This window comes from Anthonomus grandis, chromosome 2, assembly GCF_022605725.1.
Source record: "Anthonomus grandis grandis chromosome 2, icAntGran1.3, whole genome shotgun sequence".
Classification (NCBI taxonomy): Eukaryota; Metazoa; Arthropoda; class Insecta; order Coleoptera; family Curculionidae; genus Anthonomus; species Anthonomus grandis.
Genome location: NC_065547.1, coordinates 9,443,935 through 9,463,088, shown reverse-complemented (window position 1 = coordinate 9,463,088; position 19,154 = coordinate 9,443,935). Strand labels below are relative to the sequence as shown.

At 32.5% G+C, this 19,154-nt stretch overlaps 2 protein-coding genes across 4 annotated transcripts in view; both read right to left on the bottom strand.

Moving 5' to 3' along the window:
* Window positions 1–19,154, bottom strand: part of LOC126747097 (uncharacterized) — a 326,191-nt gene that overhangs the window by 277,060 nt on the left and 29,977 nt on the right. The window lies entirely within an intron of this gene.
* Window positions 1–19,154, bottom strand: part of LOC126747021 (serine/threonine-protein kinase Tao) — a 96,401-nt gene that overhangs the window by 57,792 nt on the left and 19,455 nt on the right. The window contains exons 5-11 of one of the 3 annotated variants that reach the window (XM_050455504.1): window positions 18,991–19,117; window positions 18,728–18,940; window positions 18,271–18,610; window positions 8,885–9,078; window positions 4,238–4,413; window positions 3,969–4,175; window positions 3,781–3,916 (exon numbers count right to left, since the gene is read on the bottom strand). In XM_050455504.1, coding sequence (XP_050311461.1) covers window positions 3,781–3,916; window positions 3,969–4,175; window positions 4,238–4,413; window positions 8,885–9,078; window positions 18,271–18,610; window positions 18,728–18,940; window positions 18,991–19,117 — 1,393 coding nt within the window. The remainder of the gene's footprint in view (window positions 1–3,780; window positions 3,917–3,968; window positions 4,176–4,237; window positions 4,414–8,884; window positions 9,079–18,270; window positions 18,611–18,727; window positions 18,941–18,990; window positions 19,118–19,154) is intronic. The other 2 variants (XM_050455513.1, XM_050455517.1) reach the window with 2 other exon arrangements.

Here is a 19,154-nt window from a genome sequence, read left to right as displayed (position 1 = left end):
GGTAAAACACTGGAACTAAACTTCGGAAGGATAATTAAACAAAAAACTAATTACTGGTTTAAACCTTACATATAAAATGTTTGTAACCCAAAAATCACGCCATACACTTAGGTATGGGTGCCAAAAAAAATAAAAAGTTACTTAACCTTAACCCATAATCTTAAAAGAACCTATTACTTTACAAGTTATAAGGAGACTGCTTTCCGTCCGAAAACAAGAAAGAGAGCGAAACGCGGCACAGTAAAAATTAGAGAGAGATGAAAACGAAAACTACTGGCGCGGCGGGCGACTTCATACAGCCCCGTTTTCTCGGGAATACAAAAATAGAATCTTTATATTAGGCCGCCTTTGGCGGTATTATTTTTGCGCTATACATTTACGAACCGTTTCTGCTTAAACCACAGTTTCAACATAAATACATTTTTTTTTTTTTTTTAAATATTACACCCTTTTATTTGAAACCACAACACCACAGAAACTAAATGTATTATTACAGATAAAGATATGACCGAGCGAGATGTAATTAAGGAATTGTTTCGTAAAGTTTCATTAATTTTATGTATCTTTCACACAATGAGAAGCTTCCGTCGTGAAATAAAGTGTGAAAAAATGGGTATAACTGAAAGTCAAAAAAACCTATGTTTAGAGTATTTTCAAGATTTAGTTTATGCCAAATCTGAAGAAGATTTTACAAAAACCCTGGATAGCTTTAAGGAAATTGCACCAAAAGCGGTCTTAAGCTATTATATGAAAATTGGCATGATATTAAGCATCAGTGGTCAATGCATACAGAATTCTGCAAAAATAATTTTCTTAATAATACTAATAATAGATTGGAATCTATTAACGGTAAAATAAAAGATGTTATTTCAAGAAATAGCAGCCTTGAAGACTTTTTCATAGGATTCTTTAAAATAACATCTATGTATGAATTCCGAACCCGCCCATAAGTTCATATATAGTGAATTAAAACGGACTGTCACTAAATTTGAAGCTGACAGTGTTGAAGCTTGATATTTAAAACTATTGACAAAAGAACCTGGAAAACAATTAATCAAACAGCTAGAATTTTCAAGAAAGGTAGAAGATATACAACAGGATTTAGCACTTCATAATTCCTTTTTAATAAAATCTTCAGAAGGGACGATTAATACGGATATTTATAAGTGCTCTTGTTCATATTTTATTTCCATGCTTTTGCCGTGTCATCATATATTTGCTGTCAGAAAACTATTAAATCAGCCTCTATTTGATCCCCTCTTGCCAGATAAAAGATGGACCGTAAGTTACAACAAATCAGTGTTATACCCAGAATCGATGCCTGACGAAAATGAAACTGAAAACATTTTTCCAAATGTTGCTATTACCATAGCAAAACCAAAACATATCATAACCAAACGACGGAATATCTTACCAATAACTAATAGTCTTGCGGATCTAGCCGCTCAGCGGTCAAATATGTTATAAGAAAGACGAAAACAATTATTAGTTACTATTAAGAAATATTGATATAAAAATTTTACCAGTCAGTGCAATAGATAGTCCTAATAGAGACAAGGTATGTTTTTCAATAACTATAGGTATTTCTAATTTTATGAAATATTTTTTTAGGAGAGTCAATTAGTGTCGGCTGATATGTCCCCTGATGACATTAGTAACAATAATAATTGGAATTTAGAAACGGAGCACTTAGAAAATAATGTCTGGGTTCCAGCAGAAAACGTGATTGTAGAAGAACTAGTAGTTGAAAATAATGATGAAATTGAAAATTTGGATGCATCTTCCTCAAATAAGATTGCCATACTGGAAAATATTATACTGCCTAGTACTAGTCAAATTTTAAATAATGAAAATACTAAAAACATGGTATCTAAGTAAAAAACCTTCAAAAAAAATAATAAAAATATTTTAATTTTTTAGGAGTTGGATAATATTAAAATGCCAAAGAAAATTAAAAAAAGAGGTAGAGTAAAAGGTGAACCTCTGACAACCATTGGCTTGCCTAAAAGAAGAAATATTAATAAAAAACCTACGCCATTTGCCAAACTGAGCATTAATGAAAAACAACGATTTATTCTAAGGTTGCTAAATATAGAGGATAACGAATTTACATCCATTAATGACGATATTAAAAAAAATTACCAAAGATGATGTTCATTTAATGGAATTTAACTGCAAAATTTTTGATGACAATATAAATTTACAATTAGTCAAGTACGTTCATTAAAGTAAAAATAGAATAAATAATAATAATAATAATAATAATAATGTAATAAAGTATACTTATTATCTACTTTGTATCTGTTTTAGATATTGCTTTACCGACCTGACTTTCCAGGAGATTCTTCAAATTATATCTTCAAATAAAGAAACAATTAAATTTGTATGTTCATGTTGTGGTGCTGAAATAGATACAACAAATTTTAAAATACATTCCAGTTGCCTCGGAAGATACCACATAAAATGTATTGGCAAAAAAAAAGTCAGAAACGATTGGTGTTGTCCGGCATGCTTTTGTAACCTTAATTTATTTTGACTCAATTAAGTGTAATAAAAGCATTTTATTGTACGTAATTATTATGTTTAAACATCTTAATAATACCTCCTAGATTACCTTATTACAATCCCAGTCACATATCACCTATTTTTAACCGGTGTATACGTAATGTTTGTATAACCTCACTTTTTTCCAGGTCGACATTTATTCAGGCGGGATATATATTGCCATTAAGGTATTATGACGTCATCTATGATGTAACATAATCTAGCCTTGTTGATATTCATAGTATTCTGACGTGCCTAATGAAAACCCGATAACCAAAAATTTTGTGATTCTACTAGAACAATATATATTAAATACAATACATAATATATACACGTGTTATTACCATTTTTATATTATTTAAGCGTTTATAAGTATTTTTAAATAACGACCAAAAAGATAAACTTTTTACTGTATTAATAAGTAATTAATTTACAAAAACAAAAATCAGGCTCACCTTAAAGAAAAATTCCTGATGATGGTTATTATTACGTTAAAAAGTTGGGAAATATGAATAAAATACTTCTTTTTAAAAGAAATAAAAAATGCTTTCAAAATAAGTTATAAAAAATGTAGGTCCGAATTTTAAAAAAAGATGTTGATAGCCGTTGCTAAAATACCAAACGTCATAAAAAAAATTAAAGCTGAAATTTTGTAGAACACAAAAAATTATAAAACTTTGTAATTAAAAGTAAGGTCTTAGAAGCAATAGTTTTGGAAATAATAACTAAAATAAAATTTGGCGTTTTTTATAAATCACGCTGTAATTCAAGAGCTAACAAACATTTTGGAACGCTGTAAGAGGATTTAGAATAGGCATAAAAATTGGGAACTTTTTTCCAATTTAACCGCCCTCGTATCTTCTATATTTTTGGAAATAGCAATAGTCACACGTAGCAAATAAGATACCCTGTATATCTATATGAAATCAGAAAACTCGGCTATTTTTTGACTATGAGGTCATATACAGGGAGTTCCATAAGCAAAAACTGAACTTATGTCAAAGTTTGAAATTTCTAAAAGAAAAAAAAATTGACGTCGCGTCGGATTTAAACATCTAAAATCAAATCCCAAAAGTTTTGTATATTTTTTTCTTACATTTCACCTAACTCCTGTAGACGGGGGGTCAATATATAGGGTAAGACCCTGTACCTTTTATATTAAAATAAACTTAAATAAATTATGAGAAAAAATTGATTTTCTTTAACGTCTTTTATCCGAAAAATTAAAAAACTTACTTGCTCTAACTGATGGTACGCCATCAATCGTTTTCTACGGAATTTCCTTAATTCTAAGTCTAATTCGGCCCTTTGGCCCCTGAGTAGCCGCTGCTCCTCCTGGGCGTCCACTTGCTTAAGATTATCCTTATGAGTTCTAAAATGTAAAATGCCAATCCGGTCTTAACGGTTGAATTTAAATAACTTACTGTAACGTGGCATCCCTTTGCCTCTTAGGTGTGGACTCGTCCAGCGATAATTCCCTTTTCCACCTTTCTTTGTTCGCTTTGTATTCTTTTTTCCTATGGGCCTCGAAAGCTTTCCGATCGCTATCCTGTCGGCCGGTAATATCCTTTACTAGTTTCTTTTCTAACGCGGCACTTTGTTTCGATTTTCTTTCTAATTCTTGTTGGTGTCTTCAATAAATGATAAGTGGAAGTGAATAAGTAGAATTTACAAAAGAATCTTTTAAACTTACCTGGTTTGCAACTTCTCCAACTCTTTGCTGAAATTGGCTAACAGGGCGTCATACTCTTTGTCCAGTTGATTTTTGTGGCTCTCCATCTCCATCCTGCATTTATCTTCCAGTTTGACCAAGGCGCTCTGGTGTTCCCGACGCATTCTCTTATAACCGGACATTTGTTCGTGCATCTCCTTAAAATAAGGCAAACAAAATCTTAAACCCGAATATTGGCAGAGCCTTTCTTTATTTCCAAATGTTCCAATCATGAATGTTTTACAATTAAATGAGAATCATATAAATTAAAACTTAATTAAGAAATAAACAACATTAACTGCAACAGGATACATGAAAGTGTCCCATGCTTTTAAATTTAAAAAGTGTCAGTTATAAAGGTTCAGAGGTAGCAAATAAAGAAATTAGGAATGTCCATTTAATGGGCTTCATTTAATTTTTGTTTAGGAAGAAAGAAAACTTTAAATTTTCAATTAGTGTCTGAGATATTTACAGAGAATAGAAAATATATCATCTTTCAAGCAAATAATGCTTCCAGTCCTTTGCAACGAAGGCGTTGCGCTTGATATCCTACTAGTAACAGCCGTCAAGTTGGAACCACATATCCAGTTATCAGCGCCTGTACCACTACAGGATAAGCAGATTTACTTTATACTAGCGGTTAAGCAAAACAAATCTGCTTGTTTCTGCTTTACCTCGCAGCATTGCTCGTTTACAGGGTACAAATGTCTACAAACAACTTCAGGTCGACTTCTATTGATTTTTGAATCACACGCTGCACATTCATCAATTATTGTTTTAAAAAATAAAAATATATTATACAGGGTTTCCCGAAAAATGTGGGAAATTTCTCGGATTAAAGTAGAAAATAAAAAAATAATATGGAACTTATAAAAAAAAAATTCCTGTAGGCCGTCGCTACGAAGATACGGCCTCTTGAAGATCGGTTTTTCTTGAATAAGTTTTGAAATACTTGGTATAATTTAATAAAAAATTAACTTGATCAACACTACTAAGGACCTCTAAAACGGAGTCCCTAAAACACATTTACCTTGTTTATTTTACCACGGACAGACTAGGTTGTACAGTATAATGCTTAAATTTTTAACACCCTGTCTGATAAAGACTCTGAAATAATAAATGATACCTTGAATCTGAAACTAAAGAAAATGCACTCTTGTTAATGAACGGTAATGACCGATAAAATGAACCATTTTGGAGTAAAAAAATAATTAAAGAATCACTGTTTTCTTTTAATTAAAAAAAAAACATATGTTCTTTTTTTCAACGATAAAACAGTTGTTCGAACACCAGAAAAGTTCCATTTTAAGTTGTTTAATCTGAAAAATTAAAGTTTTAAAAAATGCAGTGTGGTTCTTCAAAAAACAACCTGAAAACGAAAATGTTTTTGCATCTTTTTATAGGCATCCTTTACGTTTTTAATACATTGATCCCTTATTTCAATAATAATTTATTGATTTTTGGATTCCTTGGTGAATTTAATTTGAATTAAGTCGAAATATGGAATTCACGTTTATTGAGTATGCAGATATGCAACTTATGTATGGTCTTGCGTCTTGAAATGCAATGGCTGTGTGAGAAAAGATTTCCTACTCGCACTATTCCAAATCAAGACATTTCAATGAAATGACCAACGCGTACGAGAAATTGCTAGGCGATTCCACTTATTAGGATGACATTATTGACTTTCTTTAATGTAATTTTAGAAAGTTTTGGTAAAAAAAACTGATGCTGGTCAGAGAAGAACAGTACGTACATTACAATTGGATGAAAATATTTTAGATGGTGTACCTGATACTCCAACGAGCACTTGAAAATTAGCCGGAATAATAGACCAAAAACAATAATACATAAGTACACTTCAAGAACAGCTGTTATACCCATATTATCTACAAAAAGTGTATGAACTAACTCCTGAAGATTTTCCTCTTAGGATACAGTTCGCGAACTGGCTATTAGATCAGCAGCGAACTAATCAAAACTTCATTAGCATTATTTTTTTTACCGATGAAGCAGGGTTTACCAAATATGGTATTGTGAATGTAACGTTCAGAACAATCTTCTGGATTGGATTTAATAGAGCATTTGCCACTTGCGATCCGTCGAAACATGTATTTTATGCATGACGGAGCCCCACCTCATTTCTGCGTTGCTGTAAGGAACAACCTGCATAACGTTTTTCCAAACCGTTGGATAGGTAGAGGAGGATACTATCCTGATCTAACGCAATTGGATTTTTAACTATGGGGACCTCAAAACCTTCGTGTGAATTTACTACTGCAGTAAATTCTTTTCATTATATAAAATGGAAAGAATTTACTACAGTAGTAAATTCTCTAGTCTACCGGTTTGTTCCATTTTATATATTTTATCAGATTTTAATTGAAATCTCTCCTCTACGTAACCGCCCTTTAATGTTATCTACGTTTTTAACCCAGTGATATGTATTTCTTTAATTTGACGGGGGAGAACTACGACTTCGAGCCCTGAAGATGAATTTAATATAATTCGAAACTTTGGCTAGAAACAAATAGTTTTCTTTAACAATTGTGGTCAATTATCAATACACCTATAAAATACAACTTCTAATACAAAATCTCTGGTTACAAATTCACAAGAATAAAAAGTCCTTTATACCAAGTACTTTAAAAGTTATTCAAGAAAACCCGATTTCCAGCGGCGTCTTTAAAGGGCCGTATCTTCGTAGGAAGGACCTATAGGAATTTTTTTTACACGAAAGTTCCATATTATTTTACCACATTTTCCGGGACACCCAAGGATATACACCTTTATACAGTCTATTTTAGATTATAGTATCATATTTTAGCGATTTTCAAGCGCGACTGTTTCTGTTTTTAAATCAGAGAAGCATTTTTAGTCTTCCACCAAGATTACTTTTATCGATAATACTTTTTGAGATTGGGAGTTTTAGCTCTATCATTGCTATATTTTTTAGCATTGGTTTCATTTGTTAAGAAAAAACCAAATCTTTTTCAAAAAAGTGAACAATATTATAGTGAACAGATGTCAATTATTACTAGAGGTCGGGGTAATCTTTTTGTGAAAAGGTCCTCAGAGCTATTAAAGCACATGGTTCTCTTCCAGAACTTATTAGAGAAATAGGCAGTATCAAGGTGTTTAGGGAAGAAACAGTAAAATATCTCCATGAAAACTGTTTTTATGATTTTAACATGTGGCAATTTTTTGAAACCCGCTACATCTATGTTCATTGTCTAATGTATATTATTTTATTTCTATCTTATTTCTAATGTACATAGCAGACATGTATAAGATTGTTAAATATTGCAGTATTCAGGGCTTTGCGGATGATACGAAAATTTATTACTCTTTTAAAGCTGATGACGTATTGGGAGGGTTGTAGTAGAATAAATGAAGATTTGTCATGTGTTTTAACTTTCTCGTCGAGCAATAATTTAAAATTAAATCCTAGCAAGTGTTCTGTAATGTGTTTCTCTTCAAAAAATACGCAAGAAATTATGCGAGTCCTTAGTACTTCCTATTATGAACTATTGTAACACTATTTATGTTCCTTGTTTAGATAAAGTCACCCTGTATCATTTGCAGAAGCTTCAAACTCAGTGCTGTGGATTCATTTTTAACTTAAGAAAATATTACAGAGTTTCAGAAAAAATGTGAACTCTTGAATGGTTGCGTGTAGAGAATCTTTATCTTCAGCAGTTGGCCGATTTTGTGCATCGATTACTTGGTACATCCTTCCCTGCTTACCTTCGTGAAAAATTCAGTTGTCGAAGAGATGTGCACGACGTCAATCTAAGATGTATAAGTAAATTATCGGCTCCTCGTTTTTATTCTGCCTTGTTTCACAGATGTTTTCTTTTTAATGCTGTTTCGGTGTATAACGAACTTCCGAATTCACTTAAGTGCATGTCCATTGCTGGTTTTAAAATAAAATCAAGGTCTCATTTTCTCACGTTACAGATGATCTCCTTATAATTTAAAGGGAAAATGTGTAATTTTTTTTTCTTTTCTTCTTTTTAGTTTTATTGCCGATTGTCCAACTCAAGATAGATTTTATGGATTCCACGGGTTTTCTATTATCTTCTTTTTATAACTGCTATCTATGTAATTTGGTATATTTTTGTTCATGTAATTAGAGGTTAAGTTGATTAGCCCTAGGCTAGACTTCGCTTTTGTATATTTTGCTATAATAAAGACTTTATTTATTTATTTATGTCTATAGATCTTTTGATCAATTGATTATTTTAAATGTGTTGTCTTATCTGCTTATTTTAGTAAGTAATTTTACTTGCAAATGTTAACATTTTTATATTATGTGTAGGTGCATAAATTTTGTAAAACTATTTTTTCTTTTTTCTCATAAGCATCAAAATGGTGCACTGTATTCGACGTTGTTTTGTGATTGTAATATCATTTTGTTACAAATAAAAGCTAATATTATTATTAAGTATTTACTTTAATCTACAGATTTTTCGTGTTAAATGTATACTGATGTTTTTTTTTTGCTTCTGGGGTCAAATATTCATGCAAGGATTAAAATAGTTCTGGCATTGGTCGCCTCAATTAAGTAGAAGTAGCAGTTAGGGTGGATCAAAATAAATGTCATAAAAAATAAATCTATTCTCTCACCTCTTGCATGTGCTCCTTCTGTTGTTTCGTCACGATGCTCGTGGTGCGGATCGTAGCGAAATTATTCGCGGTGTGTTGGTGCTGCTCGCCCAGAGCCGCAGCGGCGGCCGCGTGATTGATGTGCGGCCGGTTGTGGTTGTGACGTCGGGTGGCGGTACCGCTACCGTCTTCAGCGCCCCCTGCGAAAGTGAACACTAACTTAGAGTTAGTTCGTTATTGTGACATGACAGGGGCGTTATTATCATTAAGCTTTGTAATTAAGTTAAAGGCTGCGCTACCTTAAGTTACGTATACCTATAAGTTACTACCTCTCAGTTAGTATAATAATGACACAAAATTTAAAAAGATTTTCCTTAGAACATTGAAAGGCTAGAATTAGCATTGCCTCGGAACTATGGGCAGTTTGTTTGATTGTAACATGACCGATGCAATGGTGCCAAATGGTTATGTAGAAATGACAAAAAAAACACACTTTATAATGTCATAAAAATTTGTCACTTATTTTGACAGGCGCAAAACAATACTATTCCTCTTTAATAAAATATGAAGCTTTTTTTTTCATAAAATATGATAATATACTTTATAACGAAGTCAACATTTAAAGTTAAATGAATGTAGATAACGTATATTAGAGAAAAATGCAATAACATCGCAACGCCGCTCGCTCGCATTGTTGATTCCACCGACACAAGTAGTCTTTACCAGTGACGTCGTCAAAAAATATTTACATGATAAATATTTATTATTAATAGATTATGCTTTAAATTATAAACAATATTATGGACTCTTCATGCGTTTTTTCGTACTTCATTAGAGTAAGGCTGGTTTCAGACGGTACCATATCGATACCATTTATAGCGCGCGATAAATGGTAGCCATATGGTATTTATTTTTCACACACAAGTATAAAAAGCTAGCATATAATATAATAGATCTTGCGTTGTTGCCGAGTTCAGTATGTTCCAAAGTGCCATGGATCAAAAACGTGTAGCTTTGTTAGCGCTTCTTTTTAGGAGAAGAAAAAAAAACGACGTTGTGCTTTTAACAAAACTCGGCACTTCTGGATACATCCTTTGTTACAAGCAAGAAAAATTGCTTTTTTGAAAAATTGCTTCAACATAAAGAAAAATTTTTCAATTATTTCCGGATGAGCCCAGAAACTTTTAATTACCTACTGGAGCGTTTATTGGACTCTATTAAAAAAAATACAACGATGAGGTTAAGTATACCTCCCAAAGAAATGTTGGCAGTTATTATAAGGTAAGCAACGTTTATTTTTTTATTACAAATAACGTAAATGATGCAAATTCTAACTAACTTTACAAATAATATAATATTTTAATTATGAATATTGAAAATGAAGTTATTGAAAATTATTATGCGCTGATAAATCCTGAAATATATAATCTCTTGGGGAGTTGCACCCATATTTCGGTGTCTGGTTTGGATAAGATGACTGATAAGATGTAGACGTAAGGTGAGAAGAGCCTACTGATACAGGTCTGAGTTGACATTCGTATCTTTTTCCTTTAATTTCTTTAATCAATGTTAGTACTCCCATACGAAATTCTAGCTTTTCGTCCTCTGTAAAGTTTTTTACCGTAGATATTACAGATTTAAAAAACGCTGTATCTTCATCTATTTCTTCTGGAGGAGGCTGATTTTGAGAAGATGCTTCTATAGGTTTTAAAATCGCTCTGTTTTCATCCAATTCTGATATTTTATTTCGTTTTCTAGAGAAAGAAGAACTTGGTCCTAGCTGTGTACTTTTACCTTGATTCAACAAAGATGATTCTTCATCGTCACTATGTTGATTATCGGTATTGTCGCAAATACTAGAAGCAGTATCACCTTTCTCTAAAATCTTCAGCAAGAATTGCAGTTAGTCGAAGTACACGTACTAATACTTAAGTCGCTTATCCCCGCTCTTTTTTTTCAACGAAGTTGCGAAAGCATCTCTAATGTGTTTCCATTTGCAATTGATGGCTTTTTCTGCAAAAAATATATTTATTTGTTTTGGAAAGTTATATGATGGCGGTCAAAAAATCTGCACAATATAATATGTTTTTTTTGACTATTTGTCTTAAGTAATATTTTCTATTGCAAGTTTTAACTTGCTCCAGAATTAAAATTAAAAATTGAATCATCTTATTGTTTAGAGATACCTAGCGAGTGGAAACACTTTTACGGACCTACATTATACCTATAGGTTAGGTATTTCTACAATAAGTGAATGTGTTCGAACGGTCTGCCAAGAGTTATGGAATCATTTTAGAGAAGAATACTTGCCTACACCTTCCCAAGAAGACTGGTTGAATATTTCAGAATATTTTTTGAAAATGTCAAATTTTTCGCATTGCATTGGAGCGGTAGATGGAAAACAAATTCGAGAATTCAAAAATTCCAACATAGTGGCTCCATAAACTTTAATTATAAACATTATTTCTTCATAATTCTAATGGCAGTTGCGGACTCCAAGTTTGTGTATGTTGACATAGGAGCTTATGGAAAAGATTGTGATTCCTCGGTTTTTCAAGAAACCTTATTTTATAAAAACTTAAAAAATGGCATTCTGAACATTCCCAACCAATCTATTTTAAGAGATGCAAGTATAAGCTTGCCATTTGCCTTGGTTGGAGATGAGGCCTGAGTGAACATTTGTTACGGCCATTTGGGGGACATAATCTAAGCGTCAGAAAAGCGAAAATATAATTTATTGCACGTTATGTATCTTTCGTTTTAAATTAATTATTTTTATTTTTGCCTTCTTAACGACGGATGATTAGACCAACATTAGCAGACGAAAAATATCATTTAGAGAACTATTTTATGGTATAAAATATTAAATAAATTCGTAAAAATATTACAATAAACCTTGCAAAACTTTTAAAATGCCAAAAGCTTTTGTTTAACAAACTAACACTAAAATTAAATTTTATATTTATAAATATAAATTTTATACTATTTAGAACTAAACTGTGTCTTACCTGCTTCCACTTTTTCGTCTTCTTGCATATTGTCAAAACCATCAATTAAAATTGATATATCTCTGTCCATGCATTTGTTCTTTTTACCCTTTATAATCGTCTGTTGTTTTATCCCATAGACATGGCCTTTGTTCAATTAATTTTTTTCGCCATGTTGACCAACACGTAACGCTGTCCAAATGATACTGGATAAATCGCGACAACATTATGGTGAGTAGTTTGTAGGATCGCATAAGACATCTATTGCTACAAAAATGGCGACGACAAAAAAAGGCGCGATTTTAGTAGAACAAATGGCGTGCACACGGCATAAAGCGTCGTCGTCACCATATATTTTATGGTATCGCTTATGTATGAAAACGGCTCATTCAAAAACATGAATATAGCAATATCGCGACCATTTATCGCGCGCTATAAATGGTATCGATGTGGTACCGTCTGAAACCAGCCTAAAGGTACTTATCTAAAAAAAGCTGTTTTATAATTATGTATTATAGATTTCTTAATAAGTTTTTATTATTCTACGTTTATGACGACGGTTGTCCCTTGATATGATGTTATGACAATATCGGTATTCACTTGTGAAAAGATCGGCTTTTTCCGATGGTGCGGCACAAACGGCACAAGTTTTTACTATCGAAACAATTCACAAAAACACTGGAATGACTTACCCTTTTGCTTATTCAACCAAAAACTAAAGAAAAAAGACAGAACTTCACAAATGCCGAATGTAAACACAAAGCCACAAGTTTGCCAAGATGACATTTCTCAAGACATCAGCTTTTGCCTGTGATATTGCCATTTCAAATTTTTTAGAAGCGGTTTTAGGAATAAAAATGTTAATAATTTTTTTTGCTTTGAAGGTGTTACTTCTGGGCTCAGAATAACATATATCTATCTCTACTTTTTATTTTTAATCCAAAGTCTAACATCAATAAGTTAAATTAACATTATGATATGTGTTGATACATAGCTGAAAATTTCCTCCTTTGAAAATGAGTGTAAACTTAACAACAGGGAATGGATGAATATGTTTTAAACACCCCCCTTGCCCCTGTGCACATGTTGAACTCAAACAAAGTTGTTGTTTACTGATTCTACCCTTTCAATGTTTTAAGAAATTTGCTATTAATGCTACGAATGTTGAGATATATAATGCACAAAATGTTGTTTTTTGAATTAATTACATTTTTAAGTCTGAACACATTTGTTTGTACCTTGTAAATTTTTTATCTAACACGTCTAGTTGTTCACTAATCTCCACCTCTGATATGTTATTCGCCATATGGCCTGCCATAGTTTATTTTACTTCTGAGTATTTGAACGTGACATTTGAATGTTTGACAATCGGGACTATTGGTCTCATGACTGACATCCAGCTTCTGGTATTGTATTTAGTATTTCTCTCGAATGCAATTAATACATTTCCTATTATTAGTTCTTGGGCAAGTCATTGTACTATGGTCACACCATTTATCAGGAAAAGTGTGTAATCTAAGTGACAAATTAAAAAGGGTACGCAAAGGTTTTGCTAAACTGAAAACACATCTTTTGAGGCAATATGTAGGAATATTATCAGGTTCATAACTTAGTTTATCCTTAAGGCCATTGTCAGAATGAAATACTTCAGTAATGAATTTTATGAATATGTTAGTAGCATATCCATCACATGGAAAGATTTTCATGTTGGTAGATTTATTTTCACACTTCATATTTAGTACCCTTTTCCATTTTCTGCTTAAATTATGGTCAAAGAAACATCATTTATTTATTTATTTATTTACATCACTCAACAGAAAAACTCCAATAATAGAGTGGAAACAAAGTATATAAACATGAAGCCATCTTATCAAAATAAAATTAATATTATAGATATGATAAATTATTAATAAATATATAAAAAAAGAAGAAACCAAGATTATCTAAACTAAGCGAATTCTTTTAATTTCGGCTAGGCTACAGTTAAATATATCGCCTTGATTCTGTATAGAGTTATATGTATTGCAAGCTCTACATATAGGCGAAAATTTTGTAATGTTGGTTCGAGGTATTGAAAGGTAAAAAGTTTGAGAACTGCGAGCTGATAGCCGAGGAGTGTGTAAATTTAGAAGTTGCAAGATCTCTGGCGAGTCAATTACGCCATTAATTAATTTATGTAAGAACTGTAAATCTGCCGAATCTCTCCTTTCCTGTAAGGATTTTACCTTAAATCTTTCAAGCAAACGATCATGTGAGAAGCCGATTTCTGGGTACACTCTTTCGCATTTAAACCAAAGGAATTTAAGAAATTTTCGCTGTATATTTTTAAGCTCTTGAATATGGTTCTGATAGTATGGCGACCAGACTTGGGAAGAATATTCCAAAATTGAACGAACATGAGTAGTACAAATTACACGAGTTTAATGCTAGAGATATTCTCAAATAATGGAGAATTTCTGACTACAAAACCCAGCATTTTATATCTTCTTTTTATGATATCTTCAATATGAAAACTAAATGAAAGTGAGCTATCAAAAATTACTTTCAAGTCTTTGAAGTGGGTTGACCTTGGTAGTGTCACATTATCAATTTTGTATTGGTAAGTAACACAGTTCTTTTTTAAGGAGTTGGAGACTACACAGCATTTAGAGGCAAGTTGTTATTCTTGCACCATTCATTCACTGAGTTAATGGCTGCTTGGAGTTTAATGCAATAGTATCAATTCTACAGTAAAATTTTTTATCATCACAATATAATAAGCTGTTTACTTCTAGGTCCTTAGAAATGGTATTAATAAATGAGTTGAAAAGTAGAGGTCCTAATATGGATCCTTGTGGTACATCTGAAGAAGCGACTATTTTAGTTGAGCTGTGTCCAAAGCATTCAACATGTTGAGGACAGGTGAGGTGAGATAAGAGAAGTTTAACGAGATGAAAACCCAAATTGGTCAGAAAGATTTGATATAAGAATGGAATGGTCAAGACGGTCGAAATCTTTCGAAAAATAAGTGTAACTGGCCGATAGTTATCGATAAAATTCTTATAATTTTTTTATGAACAGGAATAATTTAAGATTTTTTCCAGACTAGAGGAAATTCTCCAGTTCTGAGGGCAAGATTAAACAATATTGTTAGCAGCTTACAAAAAGCATATGCTCAGTCAAATATAAGAAATGCAGGTATTTTATCGGGACCAACTATAGCTTTGAGCTTAACTGACTTTAAAGCACTTAGTACTTCATTTTCTGTGAAAGATGTGATGTTAATAGTATCACAATGTGAGTAGTTGATTTCAGTTATCTTCTGTTGGGATGTGCTAGTGTATGAGTTATAAAAAAATTGAGCAAAGGAGTCTGCTATTTTTTGTGGGTCAGTTAGGAGAGAACCAGTTTGATCATACATATCACATGGCATATAACTGTTTTTTTTTTGTGAACTTAAAATCAACTTCCAAAAGTTGTTTGGTTGTGTAGAAAGACTTTGCTCAAGGTTAGAGCAGTAGGATTTATATGAGTGATCAATGTCTGCTTTTATTTGTATGCGCAAGTTGCGAAAGTTACCTAAGTCCTGTTGATTGCCAGAATGCATATATTTTTTCCAGGCTCTATGTTCATGCTTAATTGGTCTTAATATTTGTGGAGTAAAGCTTTCTTTTCGAGGTTTTAGGAACGTATTTATCTAGATAAGAATAAATTTTCTGATAAAAAAGTTCAACAGCTTTATTGACATTATTAACAGAGTAGAGCATATCCCAATTTATTTCCAGGAAACTAGTATATAGTAATCTAAGATCAGATCTTTTAAAATTATAGAAGACATTTTCTACTTTAAGATGATTGTGAAATTGTTTATTAGAAGTGGTTTTAAATTTAATAAGAAGTGATGGATGAAAAATATCCTCTTTTAACAATCATGGCATTTTTTCAACGGAACAAAACTCAGGAGTTGGCGAAATAACGAAATCTAGTAAAAAAACGAAATCTAGCTCTTGAAAATTATATACCGAATTCAGCTGCTGCCAGTCAAAAAATTCTATAAAGTTATTAGCTAAAGCAACTTTTCTATTTAAGTGTCTCGTATTACTATACTCAGGTAAGTTAAAATCACCAAACATATTACCTTAGCCTGATAAAGATATGTTAAAGACGAAAGATATTCTAATAATAATTCGTACGTCTCAATATTTTGATTTGGTGGTATATAAATGAGAATAGTGTATAGGCAGCTGGTGTCAGTCACTATTTTTATACCTATTATATCAACTATATTACAAATCGATTGAGGAAGTAATAATTGAGGCTATGAGTGCAATATCGGACTAACCCACAAAAATTCAAAATCGACTTTATTGTAGAATATTATCCGTCAAGTTAAAATCTATTTATTGCACAGTGGACCAAACGACCTATTCCTTTTCGTTACGAGATGGCAGCACTAAACTAGTTATTGAACTTTATTATTGATAAAAGTTGAAAGAAGCAAAGTGGACTATCCTCAGTTAGTCCACCGTGCTGCTAAAAGTAAGAAGTTTATGTGTTAGAGACACCTTAAAAAAAAGACACTAAACTGGCAAAAAGTAGAAACGCAACGGTCATCTGTTTTGATCTAATGAAGACTCGTCCTACACCTGTACTTACCACAGGCATTTGTTACTATAAAAGGCAGTTATGGACTTACTGCTTTAATATACATGAAATGGGAACCAATAATTCGTTCATGTTTGTATGGGATGAAAGTATTGCTTCCAAGAGGCCGCAAGAGGTGGGATCCTGTATTTTATATTACATAAAAAACTTTGTTACATCGAGAAGACTTATTATGTATTCTGACCAATGTGGTGGTCAGAATCGTAATATAAAAATTTCATTGATATGTAACTATATTACTGCATCTCCATTATTTACTATGAAAGAAATTGATCATAAAATCCTTGTAAGTGGTCATTCCTATTTACCATGCGACAAAGATTTCGGATTCATAGAAAAAGAAAAGAAATTCCATCCACATGTCTTTATACCTCAAGACTGGCATACAGTCATAAGACATGCTAGAAAAAAAACCCTTTACCATAATAGAAATGGATAAGTCAAGATTTTTTTCCACCAAGAAACTTGAAAGTAACATAATAAACAGAAAAGTATCTGAAACAAAAACAATGGTGGAGTGGCTCAAAATCCAATGGTTAAGGCTTAGAAAAGATTATCCCAATACTATTTTAGTTTTTCCCAATACTATTTAGTATAAGTACTCGAATAATGAAGAGGTTTATTTTAACACAGTAGATCTTAGTAAAAGGAAATCTGTTTCCAAGGAAATTAAGGATCTGCCTCTTTTATACCCAAATGGTTATGCCATTAATGAAGCTAAAATAAAGATCTCCTTGAGTTAATGGAATTCTTATTTCCTTCATACCAAGATTTTTATAAAAATCTGAGGTCATTTGCTCAAGCAACTGGAGGTGAAGTAGTTGGCCCAATTGAGGAAGAAGAATCTATAGTAACCCATTAAAAAACCCAATCTATTTTAAATGCAGAATGTACTAATCTACATAGAAAAATCGAATATTAGCCATATCCAAAAATTTAAAACAAATTCCGCAAATTTAAGTAACACTCAAGAACATTCAATTAATTCGAACTACAGAAATGTCCTTTTAAAAGGGTTTTTTCGCACTTACATTTTCATATTTTTCTTTAACCTATTTTTTAGCACTTAATAATATTGGGGTTAGTCCGTTTTTGCACTCATAGCCTCAATTTTAAATTAGAGACCGCAAACTTCTGCCTAATAGCGAGCATTACACCCCTCCATGATTGTCGCATCTTTTTACATATTTTCTATCGCACGAGTATTCCTGTGAGAAAAGTTCTGGAATCGGAATGCTATCGTTTAGCCACGTCTCGGTTATAGCAAAAATATCGACGTAGACGTAGACGTAGCAAAAAATAAGACGTAGGTTAAAACTGCACTATAAAAAGATTTTGTTTTCGTTCGTAGACCTTTAATAATCTGATAATAAATGCGAAGGTCACTGTGAGTCTGTTGACAAAAATTTAGATGAGTTGACAACAAAGCTCTCTGATTGACCTTTAAAACCGGAAAAACACGTTCGTTAAAGTTCAGAAAATGTTGTTTTCTGCATCTGGCTTCACTTCCACCACTACAGGAGGTCCTAATGTCCAACACTATATACTTTTAATTATTTAATTTGAGATAAAAACTCCAAAATAATTCAAAATTATTCAGGCTAAACAAAAGCGCGACTATATTTGAGTCGCAACTATCAAGACTTTTTTTTAAATATCTCTAACTCTCTCTGCTGACAAGATCGAAATCCTTCACAAATTATACCAATGGGTCAAAATGATTAAAGCGAAGCAACTACACTTGTTTTTAATGAATAAAAAAAATAATCAACTTACCAGCAGGTAAACTATTGGTGCTACTAGACTGGCTGCTTGCCGATACTCCGACGGAATGTACCGAATGTTCTGAAGTGACCGAATTACTCTTCGAACTGTCCCCGCCCATGGGTTCCTCCGGCTGATCATCGACATCGGGAAGAGAGTCTATATTACTCTCCGTTTCGCAATTGTCGATCATCAGGATCTTTTTCATTTTGCGATAATTCAAATTGTCCAGATCCCTTACGGCCGCCTTAGTCCGTTGGATCAGGTCGATTAACACGTTGGCGGATCGGTGTTTCGTGACGAAATGGTGAGAGAGCAGTTGTTGGGAGCTCGGTCTTAAGTGAGGTGATTTCTGCAAGAAAATAATCATTTAATCATCTTGGTCTGAGAGTTTTAATGAAATATTGTTTTGCCATTGTAATTGCGTTTCTTTAATTTATATTTGATAATGTGGAAAGCGTTTTCCTACCTGTAGACAAGCCTCCACAAAATGCTTAAACTTATCGGACCACTCGTTCGCAGATAACGTCGGGGAATCATTCTGGGCAATATGATATAAAGCAGACATGGCGTTCATATTAAAATAAGGCGGTTTCCTTTCGGCTAATTCTATACAGGTGATACCTAGTGACCAAACATCCACTTTTCCGTCGTACTGGCCTTCGTCCATAGCCAAAATCACCTTAAAAAATTTAATTAAACAGGGTTATGTATAAATAGGAAACGGTTTACTTCAGGGGCCATCCAATAAGGAGTCCCCACGAACGAGTTGGCGGGACATTTTATAGACGCGCTGCCAAAATCTGCTAATTTCACAGTGCCATTCTCTGTTAAGAGGATATTTCCTGCTTTAACATCCCTAAAAATTATATTTAATCACATTTTACTTACGATTA